Source organism: Aspergillus aculeatinus (genome assembly GCF_003184765.1).
Source record: "Aspergillus aculeatinus CBS 121060 unplaced genomic scaffold BO66scaffold_1, whole genome shotgun sequence".
Lineage (NCBI taxonomy): Eukaryota > Fungi > Ascomycota > Eurotiomycetes > Eurotiales > Aspergillaceae > Aspergillus > Aspergillus aculeatinus.
Genome location: NW_020291470.1, coordinates 1213125 through 1231055, shown reverse-complemented (window position 1 = coordinate 1231055; position 17931 = coordinate 1213125). Strand labels below are relative to the sequence as shown.

Sequence of the window (17931 nt, the reverse complement as noted above, 5' to 3'; positions counted from 1 at the left end):
TGAAGGAGAGTGAGTAGAAGCGAATTGAGGGAGAGGTGGAGGAGGAGGAGGAGGAGGAGGAGGAGGAGAAGAGGGGGAGGTAGGGTAGGTAGGATAGAGCCGGAGCAGATGACGATAGAGGCGGATCGGGGAATCAGGGCGTGATCAAAAGGAAGGGTGTGGATATTAGAGTCGCGGATACTACCCCTCTTTTTCTCCAGGTGGGCGTTGATATTGTTGGTTCGAATTGAGAGGGAAAGAAGAGGGGAAAACGAAGAAGTGAAAGAGGCGTAAGAAGGCGAGGTATGAATTAAAATTTCATATGATTAAGGATTAGGTTAGTGGGCAAAGGTGATTTTGAGAACTTTGAATAGGTAAGGTTGTAGTAAGTTAGTAGGTAATGAGTACAAAGTACGGAGTACGGAGAGTACGGGATAGACAAGACACTGACAGACAGACGGATGGGCACCAGCCTGGAGCAGAAGCACAGCCTCGGCGGCGCCTGAAGCAACTTGGAAGCCAGAGTAATCGCAGTAATTACGGTATATTACCGGTATCGCCGCCCGCGGTCAGGCGGCCACTCGAAGGACGGTTAAGGATTTTTTGCAGCACTAGCTCCGGTGGCGAGTGTCGTATTATCTTACTCAGTACGCTAATTACGGAGAATACGCGGAGATACCTTCCACCCACCCAATCACACCCTCAGGCGCTTAAACTTCAGTTGTCGCGTCAGGCCGATATCTTTGCCCGTCATCTGTGAGTGAAGCTTAGCGAAGGCAGCGACCAGATGGGAAGGTCATTCTAGCTCCGAGTCGATCTGTCCCCCAAGGAGAAACCATCACATCTCCATCACACACCCCCGAAAAAGAAAGGAAAAAAGAAAGAAAAAAAAAAAAAAAGAGACCCCCTGCAATGGCTGGAGACGGATCTGCCGATAGCAGTACTCCGTACTGTACTCCCCCGTACCGATCTTCGTCTCCTTCACTGCATTCCGATTTATAAATAACTCGAAGCCACGTTCCCATGCCGGCTTCTTCGGTTTCCGCTCCGAGAGTGGTGTGTGTGGTGATCTTGATACAGGCCAGCGTCTCGCAAAGGGATACCGGAGTGAGTGGCTGGACCAGGAGGGGGGGGGGCTTATTCACTTGCCTTTTCTTCCCCTTCCACCCCCTCTCGCCCTAGATACTACTCATCTAGTCAGTACACTGGCCTCGATGCAATTGAAGACCCGACCCAAAAAATTGGAGACCCATTTGTCAATGGTTGGGATCGCGCCGGTCTGCTTTTAGCCTGGCCCTACCGGACAATCTCAACCCAAAGCAGTGGGATTGTCAGTGCTCGGTGAACTGAAGATGACTGTGGTCTTGGCAGTGGATGACCATACGTGCAGTAACGTTAACTAGATAAATATGTGTATGAGTGTAAGCAAACAAGGGAATTATCAGCTTCTGAGACATTGGAACCTTAACTGATCCTTGGTTGAGGCCCTGATCGGCAGAGAGCCCAGCTGTCACTGCTTGAATTGTAGCCATTGCTAGGCAATAGAGCTGAATTGCGGTGTAATCGTCCCAATCTGGCGGATTGAAGCTGCATTGCCCATACTATCGATTTCCTGATCGGGCAATGATGGCCTTGAGAATGCCTCATGGCGCCCCGCTCTGGTGGTACGTTAGTAGCCTGAGTGCCTGAGGCATGAAACTCTCATCAAGGTGGGGGTGGAAACTTCCATCAATAGCAGATGCATGAGCGGGTTTCCTCCATTCCCTCTGTGCATTAATCTTTTTTTTCCCACTTTGGGTTTCCATTCAATACAATTTTACTTTAGGATCTCGCAGCAGAGATTCTCTTGGTCCGACGATCTACACTGAAATTCCCCGAGCAGACCGCACTGATCAAGGAGAAACCCCCCTTTCCACAGATTGTCGATCAACTTGACCAGTAGCAACCATGGCCGACGCAGAGTTGGAAGAGGTCAGTATGCCAGCCTCATGCTCCGACCTTTCGATCTTCCCCTTCTGGCATCATGGTGCCATATTCGACCCCGTTCTTTCCCATCAGTGTATCGTTCTTCGACCCTAATGCTCAGACATGTAACAGATCAGACGGGCCCGCATGGCTCAGCTCCAGCAACAGAGCGGTGGTGCACGCGGCGGGCCAGGTGACGGCCAAGAAGATCAGAGAAAGTACGCACTCCTTACAACTACTCACATGATTGGAACCACTAATCGCTAACACTTCGTCAAGACAAGCTGAAGGTATGCGCAATAGCCATCCCAGATCCACCTGTGACATGTGAAGAGGGCCCGACCTGGAGCAACCTCCGCGCCATCTTTCCTCCTCCACCTCCGACCACCGCGCTGCAAAAAATAAAAACTGTACTCACCATAAGCTCCCCAACTAGCCGACCGCCGTGCCTCCATTCTGAACCAGATCCTCGAACCGGAAGCCGCCGACCGCCTGGGCCGCATCCGCCTCGTCAAGGAATCGCGCGCCATGGACGTGGAGAACCGCTTGATCATGCTCGCGCAGACCGGCCAACTGCGCCAGAAGGTGTCGGAGGACCAGCTGAAGCAGCTGCTCAACGCCATGGCCGAGAACCAGCGCAAGGACGAGGAGGAGCACAAGATTGTGATCTCGCGGCGCAAAGGTGGCTGGGACGACGACGACGATCTGTTGGACTTGTAGAGGCGACAACAACAAATCTGATGTGATGAAGTGTTATTAGCGAGAGAGACGTTTGACGTCCGCAGGTGATGATGATGGTCTTTTGCAGTCTCTTTTATGATACCTTTCGCCTGCTCCTCTTTTCTCCGGCCCAGTCTAGATTCTGGGTGAACCATGCATGCGCTTTATGTTTGGGTTATTGGCTCTGCAGCGGTGGCGGGAAAAATGGCCTCGATATGAAAAGCTACTCTTACGCCTGCTTCGTGCGGAAGGCCGGCTTGCGTACAGCCTACTCCGCGTGACCTTTGAGTCCTCCTTCACACCTCTCTATCAACCCACGTAGATCCACCAACCAAATCAAGGAAATTCTTTTAAACCAGAAAGAACAATATATCCATGCCATGCAATACTATAATATACACAGGTATCACCACTACCAAGCCAAAGTCCAACACACTACAACCCGGCCGTCGCCGCAGCCGCCTCCTTCTCCCTCTTCTTCTGCATGCGGATCATCCTCCGGATCTCGCGCATATCCGGCGGCCTCTCGATGCCCAACTCCTCGCGCAGCTCGCCGACATCCTTCTCCAGGATCTTCTCCCAGTAGACATTGATGAGCTCCTTGCTCTTCAGGCCACTCTTCACCGCCCACGGCAGATAGATCTTGAACAGCCGCTCGCGCTCGGCGGGCTTCAACCGCACCGAGGCGAACAGGCTCAGCCCCGTCATCGGGATCAACGTGTTCAGAAACTCGAACGCCTTGAGCGCCAGCTCCCCCTCCACGAAGATGGGCAGGCCCGTCACGGCGTGGTAGAAGTCGTGGCACTCGCGGTACCGCTGCATGACGTAGGCGCACTCCGGGTCGTCGATGTACTGCACGTTGTCCCGCGTGTCCGGCGACACGCCCTCGCGGTCCAGCCAGGTCGCGTACGTCCGCCCCACCGTGTTCTCCGGCAGCGTGCGCAGGTAGGACATCTGGAGCGTCTGGGAGGTGATGCGCGGTCGGTCGCGGAGGATCTGCCGCCCCGTCGGGTCGGAGAGCATCGCGTCGCGCAGGCGGTAGATGAAGTAGGGGGTTGCCGTGGCTTCGCCGCAGGTTGCGATGAGATCTGTTTGGTGATCGTGTTCGTGGTTAGTGTGGGTCATTGGATATAGAGGGGAGGAGGCGTGATTGCGGAGAGGAGAATGCGGGGCGAGGTTGATGAGGAAAAACAAAGGGTTTAAGACGCACCAGCTCGGCGAGGGTTAATGAGAGCTCCAAAAGCAGAGCCGACGGCCAAAGCTCCGCGCTCGAAAAAGGTCAATGGCACATGGCCGGGATAGTTTGGCGGAGGGCGGTTCCAGGCGGAGAAAGACCGCGCGGATCGAGGCTGGAGGGGAACAGGAGCTGCGACTGTGGCTGTGGCAAGGAGGTTCAGCTCCCGAACGCTGAGTGCAGCGCTGCGCTTCCCGAGAACAGACATCTTAGAGGTTCAAAGGGACACCACGTCGCACTGGACTCGAGCTTCGTGGGGGGGGCAGTGGTCGGTCGAAATAGATGCAAGTGGTACGATTTCGGGGAGATTCCGGATAGCGTGAGTGGTGGGTCTGGCGTGCCGTACCGCCTGATAAAGATCGATAAGATTAAAAAAAAAGAGACCTTTCTTTATCGATTGGGTTGAGCGCGGGACCATTCCCAGATAATTTGCGACGCAGCCGCATTGTCACAATCGCGAGATTCATTGAACAGGAGAGCCAGCCAGCAATATATCAGTTGTCGACATAATCATCCGATCGATCAGATTACGGTTATCTCCAACATCAACATAAGAACAACACCGCATCACCCAGCTCGACAATCGCAAACATGCGACCCACCTGGTGGCCCGGCGAACAACATGAAGCTTTTACCGAATGGGCGTTATCCCAAGGCATCGCCATCAATGGAGTCAGTCCGGCACGATTTCCCGGTCGAGGACTAGGAATGATCGCCACACGGCATATAGAAGTACGACAAAGACACAACCAACCCAACAAAGCCGCCAGCCATCTACTGACCCAAACCCACCAACCCAGAAAGACGAAGCCATCGTGACAGTGCCCCACGAAGCCATGCTAACCCCCTCACGCATCCCGACCTCCTTCTCCAGCAGATTCCCCGACGGAACCCCTACCCACGCTGTATACGCCGCCTATCTCACCAACGGCGACCCTGCCGACCTGGAACCCTACACCCTCTGGCGGCGCACCTGGCCCACCCGCGCCGACTTCGAAGCGAGCATGCCCATCCTCTGGCCTGCGTCATTTCGGCATCCAACAAAAGCCGAGCACTCGTCGTCGTCGTCGTCGTCGGCACTCCCCAAATCCGACGCCCCAGCCCTCCCCCTCCCCCCTTCCATCTCCGGCCAATGGACCACGATCCCGCCGCAACCATGCGCGCACGACTACGAAACCACCCACCAGAACCTCCTCGCGCAGCAGGGACAACGCCTGCGCAGGGACTGGGACATGGTGGCTGCCGTGTTCCCCAACACCGACTGGGACCAGTTCTCGTATCATTGGCTGATCGTCAACACGAGGAGCTTTTTTTACTTGGTGCCCGGCCAGGAACCGCCGGAGGACCGCAATGATGCCATGGCTCTACTGCCTTTCGCTGACTATTTCAATCACTCGGATGTAGCGGTGAGTTCGGCCATTCAAGCGTGCGTGCGTGTGTGTGTGCGCGCGCGCGTTGTGTCGGGGAAGTGGTATGGCTGACTTTTTGGGGATGGGTGTCTCAGTGCAACGTCAAGTTTGATGGGCTTCATTATGTGTTTCGCGCGGCTAGGGAGTACGGTATGGTTGGATCACCTCATCGTCTTAAGTTGCCTGGAAGGTTATTGGGGGTTGATTTATTGATTGACTCCTTGTTGGTATGTCGCAGATGAAGGGGATGAGATCTATATGAGCTATGGTCCACATCCGAATGATTTTCTATTCACTGAGTGTGGGTATCCACCCAGCCCTAGACTTGCGCTCTTGGTTGACCTCGTTTTATAGATGGTTTCTACTTGGAGGAAAACGAATCTGAGACTCTATATCTCGATGCCATTATATTCAAAGATCTCGGCCCTAAATTGCAAGAGGAACTGGATTTCCATCAGTACCTGGGGTATGTACAGTACTATCGCTCCTGCTTCCGTTGTGATGCAGATCACCGTCGCTAATCCGGGGCCAACCAGGAACTACCAACTCACAGCCGGTGGTGTTTGCTACCGGACCGAAATCGCCGCCGCGATCACATATATGACGCCCAAGGACTGGCAGGATCATGTCCTCGGCTACTCGAGTCAGAGTGTGGATGAGAGGAGATCCGCTAAGGTCGTCCAAAATTGGATTGGCGCATATATCGAAGAGGCAGATACAGCGATTCGATATCTGGAGAGTGTTCTGTCCGGTAAGAGCGACCAATTCCACCCAGAAAAGGTACAAATGCTCCTGAACCGGTGGAGACAGATTAGACGGCTCTGCTTTCAAGCCCTAGATACGGTTCCCTGCTAGGGATATAGGCATAATTGAAAGGAAATTGTTTAGGAAATGACCCGAACCTGGGAGCATCCTGCGGTCTAATTCGGATTATGGAGCGCTTCGAAAATCCCTTTTTCGCCCTTCCATGGGGACATCAATGGGAATTGCAGAGATTTCCTTTTGTCTGGTCTCATATGTCTTTCCTTGGATCAATGCTTGAATCATGTAGTTCATCACTGGTTTGAGGCCGAGCTCCTCGCCTCTGCGCACGATGTAGCCGTTCAGAAACTGGATTTCAGTTACCTTGCCCGCATTGATATCACGCAGCATATTACTCTCCTGGCCGGCAGTCCTTTCGGCGATTTGGGTGAGCAGGCGGCGTATGCGCTCCGGGCCGAAGCGGACCTCGATCCCAGGAATTGACCGAACCTCGGGCAGAGCGGCGATAATGCTACATGTTTCGAGGAGGAGGAGGCGCGTGAGACGGGTGAAGTGGTAATTGTAAAGAGTAGCACCGTTTTTGAATCCCATGAGCGCGGTCAGCGGTTGGAGAACGGATTGAACCGCGATTTGCTCCAGCTGGGTTAATAAGAGATCGGTCGGGGCTGCTGCAGTAGCGACGAGTGGCGCGGTGGTGGTCAGAATGCGCATGAGGTATTTGGTGGTTCGAGCCCAGGCTTGCGTCCAATAGATTTTCTCGGCCTCAGCTAAAGACAGTTTGTTTTCCTGCGGTGGAACCCCTAATACAAGTGTGCCCAGCTGAGCATGATAGAATTGAAAACTGCCCTTTCTCCGACGAATGTAGTGGGTGAATACTCCTTGCATGTAGTGCGGTCGTGTCATCGGGTCCGGAAAGCAGTGCTTATTGATTTCTTCCATCGTGCCCAGGCCGTCTGAGAGGATCAGGATCGTCGAATCAGGCGTCAAGCGATGCTGAATCGATTCCACGGCCAGGGCGGTCCAGTTCGATCTGACAGGGATGATTGCACACTCAATCTTCGAGTCATCCTGTTGGAATTGCACAGTTCCGGGAGACTCAGGTTCCGCCGCGCCATAGAAGTCGCCCTCATATTCGAGCGTGTCATGATCTCCGTAGTCTCCCTGCTCGGTCGTCTGGGGAATCGAGTACCAGGTAGCCTTGCCCCTCCTGACGTTCACATCAAAGCCGGTCTTGATGTCCTCCAACCCATTCGCTTGCAAACTTATGCTCTGTTTCGCAGCCACCCATTTTTGGTAGGTGCCAAAATCATTCAACATCAAAGTGATAGGCGGCACAGACCGTCGACTTGCTAATGAGTGAGCAATAAATAAGGCGTCATTGTCACTACCCACGATGTGTATGCGCCCTGAGAGCCGGGAATTGGAGCCGGCGTCGAGCGATTCCTTCGGTTCATTGGCAGAGTTCGACATGAAGCAACTGACGGTAAATTGCCGAGCTTTTAATACCGATGAAAAGCATGATGTATATGGTCCAGTCCGCCACAGCGGACTGCGTCTGAATATGTACGACACTTTGAAAAGCTGCCGCGGAACAGCGGTCTTGAGAAACCGGGGGCCCGGGGGAATGTACCCTGTGTGGAGACAGTGGTCGTTCTCCTCCCTGAGCAGTGTCTGATTTCAGGTGAGATATGGGCAATTAAAGCCAGGAATATCTGATCATAACAATATTAATTAAACCGTTCAGTAAGTTTCGGGAGAATGGAAGATGAAAGCTAAGTGAAAGATGCGAATGAAGTAAGAGGCGACGGACAATTTTGACCCGCCACCGCTTCGCTCACCGCCTTCGGCGCCGAAAAAATCACCCTATTGTACCAGATTTTCGAGGTTCCTCCTTTCAGCATACAAAGAACCGTGCTCAAGATGGAGGCTGCAGATCTACTCCCGCTGCTTGAGCAGCTAGATGAAAACATTGATGACCTCGAGGAGATTCTCCAGCCTGTGCTGGACGGCTCCGCTGTGAAGACATCGAGCAATCTTCCAGTACTGGACAAAGCCAAATTCCATGTCTTGGTCACTTATACCTTGGAATCTCTCATCTTCTGTAAGTCATCATTCCCTCGGCGATAGCTGTGTATGTACTGATTTTGCCATAGCCTGGTTGCGCCTGCACGGTGTTAACGCCAAGGAACACCCGGTCTTTCGCGAGTTGACCCGAGTGAAGCAATACTTTGAAAAGATCAAAGAGCTGGAGACGGGCCCCGAGCAACGCACTCTCAAGCTCGACAAAGAGGCCGCCAGTCGCTTCATCAAACACGGTCTTGTAGGTTCTATTCTAGGAGTCGGCAGTCTTCTTAGCATGGCAGTACTAATCAGCGGCCAGGCTGGAAATGACAAAATCGACTTGGAGCGCAAAGAGCGAGAGGCGAAGGAAAGAGCACGCGCGCAGCTCAAGGCATCACTCCTAGCGAAGAAAGACTCCTCGACCTCCGATCCACCGACCAAGAATGTCACCGACGATTCCGAATACGAGTCTGATGCCGAAAGCGACGACGCGGACGAGAAACCCGCACCGACCACCCAGAAGAGCAAGAAGAAGCAAGCCAACGACGACAAGAAGAGGACCAAGGACAAAAAACGGAAGAAACTCAACAAAGAAGAACGCAAAGAAGTCAAGAAGGATAGGCGGAAGAAGAAGGGCGACATGCGCAAAGCGAAGAATCTCAAATGAGGTGGCCTCTGGATCTTCAACAGTGCACATGGCTTAGCATTGTGGTCGGCTGGTCCGCTCTACATGGCTAAGCACTACTCCGCTTATCAATCACAACTAGCACTTTTGATCGTTGGCCGAGTCGCATTCGGGTCTGTTTCTAGGGTGTCATAAACCCCGCTACGAAGGGAGCCCTCAAGGCCTATAGCATGGGTTAACTAGGAGGACTCGACGGAGACTATGGTCCGGACCGGCTCCTGACCAAACCATGTGATGCGCAAGGCTGGTCGGGTATCCGTTCCTGAGTATTGTGCGAGCCGGCAGCTGTACCTCGTACAGCGCGACAGTGGAACCGGCGCGACGCTTGGACTCTTCCACTAATTACTGCAAGGTTCCACCACAGCCGAACAGTGGCAACATGGAATCTTGAGCTGGTTACACATACATGCTCAGCCGTGCGGATCATGGGCATGTTTGGCGGTGACTCATGAGGGAACATCGGCCGGAGATAAGGCGTGTTCGATGGATGGATAACTCCGTATATAGGCCGCGATCAAGGAATTTTAGTCGAAGGTTTCCGTCCAACTGCTGTAAATCTTTCCAATGACTGTGCAATCGATGGAGCTTTAATGCAATAGTTATTCGAATTCTGCTGTCCACAGGTATCAATTCAGTGTAAACCGATAATCACATGATAAATCTTAGGTTCAATCCATCCATGATTTGAGTGTACAGTACCTGAAGTGGCCGAGGAACTCGACCAATCAACGACAAGTTCCGAATTGCCGGACCGGAAGCTGACATAAGCCGAGACAGCACCAATCAGCAGTGGCGAAATAGAGGCACAGCATCGGAGGTTTGGAACTTTCTCCGCCCGACGGGGATTCGAGCTTGTTCTTTTTCCATAAAGACAATCTTCTCCCCCATCTGATCCATCTTTTGCCATCCAGACCACCACTTCCTTCTCAACACCAACCTCAACTCCCTTCTATCATCCCACCCATTCACCCACCAACACAGTCCAAAATGCCTCGCCAACGCCGTGGTGCCGCTCCCACCCCCGCGCGCAGCGCTCCCACCAGACCTACTGCCGCACCCGCCAGACCGGCTGCTCCTGTCCAGCAGCAGCACAGCCAGCCTCACTCGACCTCCGCGCACCCTCCCGCCGCTGCTCCTGCCGCTGCTCCCCCGGCCCCGATGGCTGCTCCTGTCCAGAGCTCCGGCCCCGGTCTCTTCGGCCAGATGGCTTCCACTGCTGCGTAAGTAGGCCCGGGCGGTTGCCGTGTAGTCCCCTTCCGCCTTGAACCAAAGACCACCCGCATCGCCCCGGTTTTTCCCTTCCACAACCCTTATAACATAACTGACCGACCAAAAAAACAGTGGTGTAGCAGTCGGATCCTCCATCGGCCACGCCATCGGCGGGTTCTTCAGCGGCGGCGGCTCCAGCGCCCCCGCCGAGGCCGCTGAGGCCGCTGCTCCCCCGGCCGCGCCCCAGGCCATGGACAACGCCCTCTGGGCCGGCAACGCCACCAACAGCTCCTGGGAGAACCCCGCCTGCGCCACCGACGTGCAGAACTTCCGTCGCTGCATGGACGAGAACCAGGGCAACATGTCCATCTGCGGATGGTATTTGGATCAGCTGGTTCGTCATTTCCCCGTTTTCACATTGCCCTTTTGTGACAGAAGGGTGTGCGGGTAGAATGTGTGAGAGAGATTGCTAATTTTCTACATACAGAAAGCCTGCCAGGCTGCTGCTAAGCAGTACTAGATTTATTGAAAGAAAACGGTCAAATGTAAATCCATATCTCCGTTTGGATTTGAATTTCTTTTGACATAAGAGATCGATCTATGCTGCATTTTTATTTTCCTGGTTTCGAATTGCATGATGCAAACTCATCACATACCATACCCCCTTTGACATCTCCGACAACGGGTCTCTCTTCCAGCTTTTTTTCTTTGGAGTGCTGGTGTTGGGGAATGTACTTTTCTGTCTAGTTATGTTTTCGTTGCCTTGTGGAATGGGATGGAATCAATCTCAAGTCCCTGTGTCACCTGAGGCAGGGCTTGTGCTGCTAAATGGTTGAGATATATCATCTGCCTGTTTTCCCTTCTTTTCTGCATGGCGACGAAGACTGGCTACCATCATCATCATCATCAGCAGCAGCAGCATAATGACTGCCACTACTACTATTACCCTTGTATATCTAGATTAACCATCACGAAAGCCGATAGGCACGAAAAACGAAAACGAAACAAAGAAAGAAACATTTTTACTCTTCATAGACATACTCCCGGTAGTCTCGTAGTCTCGTGTTTCCCAGATCCCGGTAAAATAGGTAGTGCTATCGCTATACTACATACGTCTGAAGAAAGTGATCCAATCTCTCGACGACTGAGCTCAAATTACAGTACACAATGCCTTCATCGGCGGTCCGTATCATCCCTGCGTGGTTGGAAGTTCAACTACGGCTCGTTGTTAGCAATGGCACGGACGTAGTTCACAATGAGACCAATGATGGCGGTTGCTTACCTGGTTCCCGTTATAGAACTGATTATTCTCCTGCTCATCACGTTGATCTCTCAGCGTCCGAATAATCGGGCCTCGGTTCGAGGTGCCAGCAGGCCGAGCCCTTCGGTCCGCATCACTCGTCGAGGAGGTACTGGTAGAGGGTGATCCCGTCTGAGCAGAGCTCGGATTCTGAACCGTCGATCCGTATCCCAAGAATGAGCCGACTAATCCTGTGGCGGTGCCTACCGCGGAGGTGAAGAGCCCGTACGCGGAGGACACGGCGCGAACGGGAAGGCTGGATCCTGCTGCGGAGTAAGCGTCTGTGTATGTGCTGATGGGCACCATGACAAGATTCGCGGATGAGCCGAGGCCGAGCTCTGCCAGGCTTTGCTCTTCCTCGGCGATCGTCAGGGTGCGGTTAGAGAGAGGAGTGAGAATGTGCTTGAGGTTGTAGGGACGCTTCTCCTCTAGCATTTGCGTGTCAAGCCAGGGGCGGACATCTGCGCGGATGGTTTGCGACGGGGAGAAGCTGGAGCGGACGGAGCTTCCGTCAAAGAGGCGGACTTGGAGACGGTATTGTTTCGGGGGGGAGGGAGGTTGGTGGACTTGCGGTGCTTCAGTCTGAGGGGATGGGGGCGTGGGTTTGGGAGTCGAGGCGACGGGCTTCGATAGGGTTTTGCGGGGTGGCTGTTCTGGAGTGATGGCCTTGTTGGCTTGCTTGGGCGCTAGGGTGGACTTCTTCTGCGTCGCGGCTGGGGTCGTGACTTGGGATATTCGCGCATCCTCCACTCTCTTCTTGCCCTCGCGCCTACTCGAGTCGCGTGTCTCACTCGCACCAGATGCTGGAATCGATGAAGTGGCAGTCACAGGTGCAGCTGCAGGCGCAGCAGCTGGCGGCGCAACAGCTGTGGACACAGGCACGGTAGGCGGACTCGCAGTACCCTCCTTAGCATCCCCAGACGCCCCAGTCGAGTCCGGTTGAGCAGTGGCTTGAGTTTCATTCAGCTTGGCAGCAAGACGACTGCGGAAGTCCTCCTCGGATATCTCCGGCACGAGATAGTCGCACAGCATGCCATTCCTGCAAGACCGTCAATAAACCTGACAACAAACACGAGTACTGAATACACCCGCACTTACTTTATGACAACGACCGTCGGAAACTTGACAATGGGGCAGAAAGAGGTCAGAAAGCCCGCTTCCTGACTATCTTTGGTTAGGCGCAAGAGGACAGCTCTCGTCTCGAGTAACCGGGTGAACTAAGCCGTGAGTGGGGGAGCGTGATATAGATCCGATGGAGCAGCTACTGTTTACCTCCTCATCCCCTGTGAAGTAGTTGTCCTCCCATGTACTGCTCGTCTGCTCATCATCTAGATCCGACGTCAGCTCCGAAATTCCGAGTACGTACCAAGCAGTTGGAGGGGCGGTGCCAGCAATGCGGAGAAGGGACAGCTCTCCAAACAATGAAAGCAAAGTAACGAACCTCGAACGAAACAAACAACAGCCTTAGCCTGGCTGACAGCGGAGACAATGCCCTCCTGTAGACTCCCCGAATAGAACATGATTTCAGGAAGAGATACGAATAGTTGTCAAGTTAAAGAGAAGGGAAACGAAATCACAAGCAAGCATGCAATCAATGGGTGGAGAGGTGGAGAGGTTCGGAGCGCGGAGGAGGTGACAATCGATAAGGCAAGGCGGGAAGCGGACTGGGAGTGGGAGTCGACTGGCTCTCTCCACTCCACTCGCTCACTCACTCACTCATTTACTTTTCCCTCTCTCCGCACCGCACCTCTCCTCCCCACTCCCACCCACCAACCCTCGAACCCATTCAATTGTGTCACGAGAGTGTCACGAGAGGGGACACCCATATACTCATCAACATGCGATCCCTCATCTCAGCCCTCTACCGGAACGCCGCATCCTTGCGACCCGCCTCACGAACCGCAACCACAACCGCCTCAACCTCTTCCTCCTCCTCCTCCTCCCTCCGTCGCACCCCCCGAACGAACGCCATCTTCTTCCAGCCCAAACCCCTCAACTCAATCTGCACCAGATGTCGCATACAGCAACAAACCCGATCCTACAGCAATCAATTAGCCGATGATCCCGCCTGGCTCTCCGTCGTCGATAATCCCGCGAAGATCGTCCGGACCGGAAACAAGCATGGGCCCGGATTGATTATCCTAGGTATGTCTCTATCTTCTACTCCCCCCCCGGGGGGATTCTTCTCCTACACCATTCCATAATCTAACCAAAAAAAAATAGCCTTAATCCCCATCATCTCCTTCGGCCTGGGAACCTGGCAAATCTACCGCCTGGACCGGAAGACCAAGATGATCGCCACGTTCGAAGACCGCCTCGTGAAAGACCCGCTGCCGCTGCCGCCGCGGATCGACCCGGCCGCGATCTCCGAGTTCGACTACCGCCGCGTCTACACGGTGGGCCGCTTCCGGCACGACCAGGAGATGCTGGTGGGGCCGCGGATGCACGACGGCACGGACGGGTTCTTCGTGGTGACGCCGCTGGAGCGCGGCGAGGGCCAGTCGACCATCCTCGTGAACCGGGGGTGGATCTCGCGGAAGCAGAAAGACCAGAAGGTGCGGGATCAGGAGGGGGCGCTGCCGCGCGGCGACGTCGTGGTGGAGGGACTGCTGCGCGAGCCGTGGAAGAAGAACATGTTCACGCCGGAGAATGTGCCCCAGGAGGGCAAGTTCTACTTTCCTGATATTCAGCAGATGGCGGAGTTGACGGGTAGTCAGCCCGTTTGGATTGAGCAGACTATGGGTATGTTTTTGACTTTCTACGTGTTTATGTGCAAGCGGGGAGAAAAGGAAGCCCAGAGCTAACGTTGGTTTTTTCTCGTTCAAATTATAGTGCCGGATCTGGTTGAGTCCTATAATCGGGAGGCTAAGGGTATTCCTATCGGTCGTGCCGCCGAGGTTAACTTGCGCAATAACCACAGCCAGTATATCTTCACATGGTGAGTTTTCTCCAGCTCTCGCAATGCCAGGGCATCATTACCCCCGAAGAATCCCTGCTCATGCACTCTATAGGTACGGCTTGTCGCTGGCAACGACCATCATGTTCTGGATGATCGTTCGCAAAAGACCGAACGAGGCCACTCGTCGTGTCCGGTTGAATCGTAACTGGTAGGTCTGTTCCGGGGGTCGATCTGCACCTTCCAGGGGCATGTCGCGTGGGGCTTGTATGTTAAGAAAGATTTATGTATATGTACCGACCATTCATGGTGGCATCGCCAATCTCATATCCTGCAACAGCTCTTTCGGGAGATGCTTTTGTGCAAGAGAGAAGACAGTAGTGGCATTGCTCAGATGCCGTTGTCTAGTTCAAGGAATTAGTACCCGTCGTAATAATAGCGGATTTGGGGTGCTCACCGCCTCATCAAAGTTGTGACGTCGCTCTCATCGATCGTCTTGCGCCCAGCATGCTTGGCATATGCTGCCAGATCGTCACTGGCCTGTTCAAAGAACCACGACGAGGCCTGTTCAATCGCCGCCAGCGTCTCCTTGCTGATTTTCGCCTTGGACCCGTTTCGTGCCCGCGCAAAGCGCATGGCCAACTTCTTCACCACACCAACGGGTAGATTAGGAACCGGGATGCCGTGGCGGGAGAGCTTCTTTTGCTTGACGCCAGGAGTATACTGATCTTCCTCCCGCAGACCTCCACCGACAATACCAGGACTTCGGCTCTCGCTCATTGCGACAGATTCCCGGGCCGGGAATTCCATGCCAAAGTCTCCGCCAGCGTTAGACACACTACTGACATCATCGTCATCGCCAGGCCCAACGTCCATATCGAGAGGCATATCCACTGGTGGAAGCTCAAATCCCTCATCGTCGTGCATCGGTGCGTTCTGGTCCAAATCGCCGACTCCCGGGGCTGGCGGCGATGGAAAATTGAACTCGAAGTTGAATCGGCCCAAGTCCTCGGTGTCTCCCCTGCGTGAGACATGTCAGCTATGTAAAATGACGCTCCGCATGAAATAGGCTTGACCCACCCTCGATCAAAAGCCCCTTGGCTATCAATGGTCTCGTCTGCTTCGTCTCCGGCGTCGTCGCCATGCACAAGCCCCGTATCATCCTCGTCGTCCTCGTCGTCACTATCCAACCGAGTCGCATCGCCGAAATTCTCACTCAACCGCGGGCCCATCATTGACAGTCTGCCCCTTTCTAGTTCGTTTGCAGCTCGCCTCGGGTATTCAACCGTGATATCATCTTCCTCGATCGCCAGGGATAGCCTCGGAGGACGCATCTCCGGCTCCTCATCGACCTCGTCAACTTCCTCTAACGGCAGGGATAGCCGGGGTCGTTCCAGCTCGGGTTCGTTGTCAAGGATCTCAAACTCGTCCTTCTCAGGCTCGACCGGCTCTGGAGCCACGGGCTCCGGTTTCTCACTGGGTGACGAACGAATTGGTTGGGTAGTCGGGGCAAGTGCTACTTCAGGTCAGCCGGCTTTGTCCCAAAAGGTTTCGCGCATTCGTGAGTAAGTTCTTTAGAGGATGAAAATAGCATCGGAATGTGAAAGAGGGGACCGCACCCTTTCCCAGGTTCCGAAGGATGTCGAATGTTGTTTCACGTTGGATTCGTCCGCTCTTCCTGCGATCCCGGCCAGGGGTGTTCGCATTCCGTCGCTGAATTGCGTTGAGTCTGAATGGGGTGGCAGGCGCACCGGCGCCTCTATTACGCGGTGTAAATTTGTTGGCGGAGGGAGTGGTATTTGACATCGCGTGTCGGCTGGGAGTGAGGGGGTTTCTGGTTGGGATTGGAAGACGCGAAAGCTGTGTATATAGTACGAATGGTAAGCATGTATACTCATTCAGAAATATGGAGAGGCCGTACCCGAGTGAGTGTGGTGTCCCCAATTGGGGAGAAGGATTCCGAGACCTCGGACAGTCGCGGTGACCGGCGCCGGGGGTTGGGAGTAGTCGACATTGTTGCGGAGAATTGCCACTCAAGCTATGGGAGATTTCAGGTCTTGGCAAAAGGCACAGTAGCAGCGTCTTCTCAAAGAGATCTAGCAGTAAGAAATGACCATTGCGACCTGTGCTCGACTGAAACAACGCCTGGTAGCAGACGAGAGGGAAAAGCGCGTCGTTGAAGCAAATGCGGATGGGGTGAACCCGTGCCACGGATGTGACGACGCCCGCGCGGCAGACGATACTCTCGAATCAGAAGGCGGTCAAGCGAGCATGGTGGGTCCGGACTTGATTGGCGGAACCCGTTTATCTTATCGATAAGACAGCGCTGACTCAGCTTAAAAAGTTGGCGCAAGAGACAATCGCGATCGAGTTCAATACGCAATCCTGCCATTGAAGGCTTTCCTCTGCAGTGAAGAAAGTTTTAATCTCCAGACCAGAATCATGTCCGACGGAAACCCAAAGCCTTCCGGCCTGGCCGCCAAGGTGGACAAAAAGCGCAAGAGGCAGGCCGAGGAATCCAACTCCAAGACGGAGCAGCAGACCAAGTCGACTGGCAACAGTGCGTCGGATGGACCGAAGAACAAAAAGAGAAAGGATAGCAACAACAAGGGCAAGTTCGACAAGAAGAAGGGTGGAAACAAGGGCAAGGACAACAAGGACAAGCCGAAGCAGCCCAAGGAGCCCCAGGAGACCAAAGCAACAGAGGTCAAAGGCAGCATCGATGAAGCGATCGGAAAGATGGACGGTCGATTGTTGGCCGATCACTTCGCCCAGAAGGTTCGCCGGCATAACAAGGAGATCACTGCTGTTGAGCTGAGTGATCTGTCTGTACCTGGTATGAGGCTTTCCCAGCCCTATACAGTGTAGAGGGCCATCCATATACTAAACATTTGAAGACTCCGCTTTCCTCGATACCTCATCCTTCGAATCTCCCCGCAACCTCGAAAACCTCCCCGCTTTCCTGAAAGCCTTCAGCCCCGAGAAGGGTGCGCACCTGGCTAAATCGTCTGAGGAGAAGGGAACCCCCCATACGCTGGTGATCGCCGGTGCTGGTCTCCGCGCCGCCGATGTCGTCCGGGCCCTCCGCTCATTCCAGAACAAGGAATCCATCGTGGGCAAGTTGTTCGCGAAGCACATCAAGCTGGAAGAAGCCAAGCAGTTCTTGGAGCGCGCACGGTATGTGACTCTTCCAGGCTTACTATCCTGCAACACACAGACCGACTAATTCCACTGATAGTATGGGCATTGGTGCCGGTACCCCAGCCCGCATCTCGGACTTGATCGATTCAGGTATGACATCATCATGTGCGCTATTTTAAAGTCGGTACATTTCTAATTCATTCTAGGGTCCCTCAAACTCGGTGAACTGGAGCGCATTGTCATCGACGGCTCTTACGTTGACCAGAAGCAGCGCGGCATCTTCGATATGAAGGAGACGCATCTCCCCTTGCTGCAGCTGCTCACGCGGCCTGAGTTCAAGGATCGTTACGGTGCAAAAGCCAAGGGAATCAAAATCATGGTATTTTAGAAAAAGCGATTGTACATATATGAAGGTGTTGGCGTTTGTCATACGGTCTAAGCATATCTTCTTCACTGGATAGTAATATATATTAAATTCTAGCTGCCGCATTGCCGACCGTGCAAATTCTGTCCTGGTTGACTACGACTCTACAATCAGTATATGAGAAACAGGTCAAGCAAGAACTTGTA

At 53.8% G+C, this 17931-nt stretch overlaps 10 protein-coding genes across 10 annotated transcripts; 6 read left to right on the top strand and 4 right to left on the bottom strand.

Annotated features, from left to right (window-relative positions):
* Positions 1-1769: 1769 nt before the first annotated feature.
* On the top strand, positions 1770-2929 carry BO66DRAFT_10283 (DNA-binding protein). Its single transcript, XM_025641771.1, has 4 exons — positions 1770-1950; positions 2077-2162; positions 2224-2234; positions 2381-2929. The coding sequence occupies exons 1-4, from the start codon at positions 1927-1929 to the stop codon at positions 2662-2664; spliced, it is 405 nt and encodes a 134-aa protein (XP_025509354.1). The 5' UTR covers positions 1770-1926; the 3' UTR covers positions 2665-2929.
* coq4 (ubiquinone biosynthesis protein COQ4) lies at positions 2909-3988 on the bottom strand. The gene has a single exon (XM_025646296.1). The coding sequence runs from the start codon at positions 3787-3789 to the stop codon at positions 3100-3102; it is 690 nt and encodes a 229-aa protein (XP_025509353.1). The 5' UTR covers positions 3790-3988; the 3' UTR covers positions 2909-3099.
* Positions 3989-4489: 501 nt separating this feature from the next.
* Positions 4490-6162, top strand: BO66DRAFT_310466 (uncharacterized protein; the record flags this gene model as incomplete). Its single annotated transcript, XM_025643288.1, has 6 exons — positions 4490-4630; positions 4699-5304; positions 5403-5457; positions 5546-5608; positions 5662-5777; positions 5815-6162. The coding sequence occupies 6 exons, from the start codon at positions 4490-4492 to the stop codon at positions 6160-6162; spliced, it is 1329 nt and encodes a 442-aa protein (XP_025509352.1).
* BO66DRAFT_10376 (putative 2-dehydropantoate 2-reductase) lies at positions 6034-7764 on the bottom strand. The gene has a single exon (XM_025641774.1). It carries the CDS (start codon positions 7537-7539, stop codon positions 6238-6240), a length of 1302 nt encoding a protein of 433 aa, XP_025509351.1. The 5' UTR covers positions 7540-7764; the 3' UTR covers positions 6034-6237.
* A 225-nt stretch (positions 7765-7989) lies between these two features.
* Positions 7990-8797, top strand: BO66DRAFT_433600 (Sas10/Utp3/C1D family protein; the record flags this gene model as incomplete). The annotated part of the gene is made up of 3 exons (XM_025650703.1): positions 7990-8170; positions 8223-8389; positions 8450-8797. The coding sequence occupies 3 exons, from the start codon at positions 7990-7992 to the stop codon at positions 8795-8797; spliced, it is 696 nt and encodes a 231-aa protein (XP_025509350.1).
* A 1130-nt stretch (positions 8798-9927) lies between these two features.
* On the top strand, positions 9928-11034 carry BO66DRAFT_387400 (uncharacterized protein). Its single transcript, XM_025646295.1, has 2 exons — positions 9928-10418; positions 10512-11034. Exons 1-2 carry the CDS (start codon positions 10275-10277, stop codon positions 10542-10544), a joined length of 177 nt encoding a protein of 58 aa, XP_025509349.1. The 5' UTR covers positions 9928-10274; the 3' UTR covers positions 10545-11034.
* A 24-nt stretch (positions 11035-11058) lies between these two features.
* On the bottom strand, positions 11059-12844 carry BO66DRAFT_416765 (UBX domain protein; the record flags this gene model as incomplete). The annotated part of the gene is made up of 5 exons (XM_025649623.1): positions 11059-11239; positions 11307-12363; positions 12423-12541; positions 12597-12652; positions 12766-12844. The coding sequence occupies 5 exons, from the start codon at positions 12842-12844 to the stop codon at positions 11198-11200; spliced, it is 1353 nt and encodes a 450-aa protein (XP_025509348.1). The 3' UTR covers positions 11059-11197.
* Positions 12845-13047: 203 nt separating this feature from the next.
* On the top strand, positions 13048-14554 carry BO66DRAFT_387398 (cytochrome oxidase assembly protein SHY1). The gene is made up of 4 exons (XM_025646294.1): positions 13048-13469; positions 13548-14066; positions 14157-14262; positions 14336-14554. Exons 1-4 carry the CDS (start codon positions 13163-13165, stop codon positions 14433-14435), a joined length of 1032 nt encoding a protein of 343 aa, XP_025509347.1. The 5' UTR covers positions 13048-13162; the 3' UTR covers positions 14436-14554.
* On the bottom strand, positions 14345-16390 carry BO66DRAFT_387395 (uncharacterized protein). The gene is made up of 5 exons (XM_025646293.1): positions 16142-16390; positions 15840-16080; positions 15301-15736; positions 14678-15241; positions 14345-14624 (listed from the first exon to the last, which is right to left on the bottom strand). The coding sequence occupies exons 1-5, from the start codon at positions 16232-16234 to the stop codon at positions 14525-14527; spliced, it is 1434 nt and encodes a 477-aa protein (XP_025509346.1). The 5' UTR covers positions 16235-16390; the 3' UTR covers positions 14345-14524.
* Positions 16391-16618: 228 nt separating this feature from the next.
* Positions 16619-17759, top strand: BO66DRAFT_424980 (uncharacterized protein). Its single transcript, XM_025650197.1, has 4 exons — positions 16619-17056; positions 17118-17397; positions 17459-17511; positions 17568-17759. Exons 1-4 carry the CDS (start codon positions 16663-16665, stop codon positions 17747-17749), a joined length of 909 nt encoding a protein of 302 aa, XP_025509345.1. The 5' UTR covers positions 16619-16662; the 3' UTR covers positions 17750-17759.
* The last annotated feature ends 172 nt before the right edge of the window (positions 17760-17931 follow it).

Coding starts and splice junctions, on each gene's coding strand:
- coq4 (XM_025646296.1), bottom strand. CDS start 3,789: ATGACCCACACTAACCACGAACACGATCACCAAACAGATCTCATCGCA.
- BO66DRAFT_424980 (XM_025650197.1), top strand. CDS start 16,663: ATGTCCGACGGAAACCCAAAGCCTTCCGGCCTGGCCGCCAAGGTGGAC. Junction 17,057..17,117: donor GAGTGATCTGTCTGTACCTG/GTATGAGGCTTT, acceptor AAACATTTGAAG/ACTCCGCTTTCCTCGATACC. Junction 17,512..17,567: donor CTCGGACTTGATCGATTCAG/GTATGACATCAT, acceptor AATTCATTCTAG/GGTCCCTCAAACTCGGTGAA.
- BO66DRAFT_387395 (XM_025646293.1), bottom strand. CDS start 16,234: ATGTCGACTACTCCCAACCCCCGGCGCCGGTCACCGCGACTGTCCGAG. Junction 16,081..16,141: donor GGGACACCACACTCACTCGG/GTACGGCCTCTC, acceptor CTATATACACAG/CTTTCGCGTCTTCCAATCCC. Junction 15,737..15,839: donor CCTTCGGAACCTGGGAAAGG/GTGCGGTCCCCT, acceptor GACCTGAAGTAG/CACTTGCCCCGACTACCCAA.
- BO66DRAFT_10376 (XM_025641774.1), bottom strand. CDS start 7,539: ATGTCGAACTCTGCCAATGAACCGAAGGAATCGCTCGACGCCGGCTCC.
- BO66DRAFT_387398 (XM_025646294.1), top strand. CDS start 13,163: ATGCGATCCCTCATCTCAGCCCTCTACCGGAACGCCGCATCCTTGCGA. Junction 13,470..13,547: donor GCCCGGATTGATTATCCTAG/GTATGTCTCTAT, acceptor AAAAAAAAATAG/CCTTAATCCCCATCATCTCC. Junction 14,067..14,156: donor TTGGATTGAGCAGACTATGG/GTATGTTTTTGA, acceptor TTCAAATTATAG/TGCCGGATCTGGTTGAGTCC.
- BO66DRAFT_10283 (XM_025641771.1), top strand. CDS start 1,927: ATGGCCGACGCAGAGTTGGAAGAG. Junction 1,951..2,076: donor CCGACGCAGAGTTGGAAGAG/GTCAGTATGCCA, acceptor GACATGTAACAG/ATCAGACGGGCCCGCATGGC.
- BO66DRAFT_387400 (XM_025646295.1), top strand. CDS start 10,275: ATGGACAACGCCCTCTGGGCCGGCAACGCCACCAACAGCTCCTGGGAG. Junction 10,419..10,511: donor GATGGTATTTGGATCAGCTG/GTTCGTCATTTC, acceptor TTCTACATACAG/AAAGCCTGCCAGGCTGCTGC.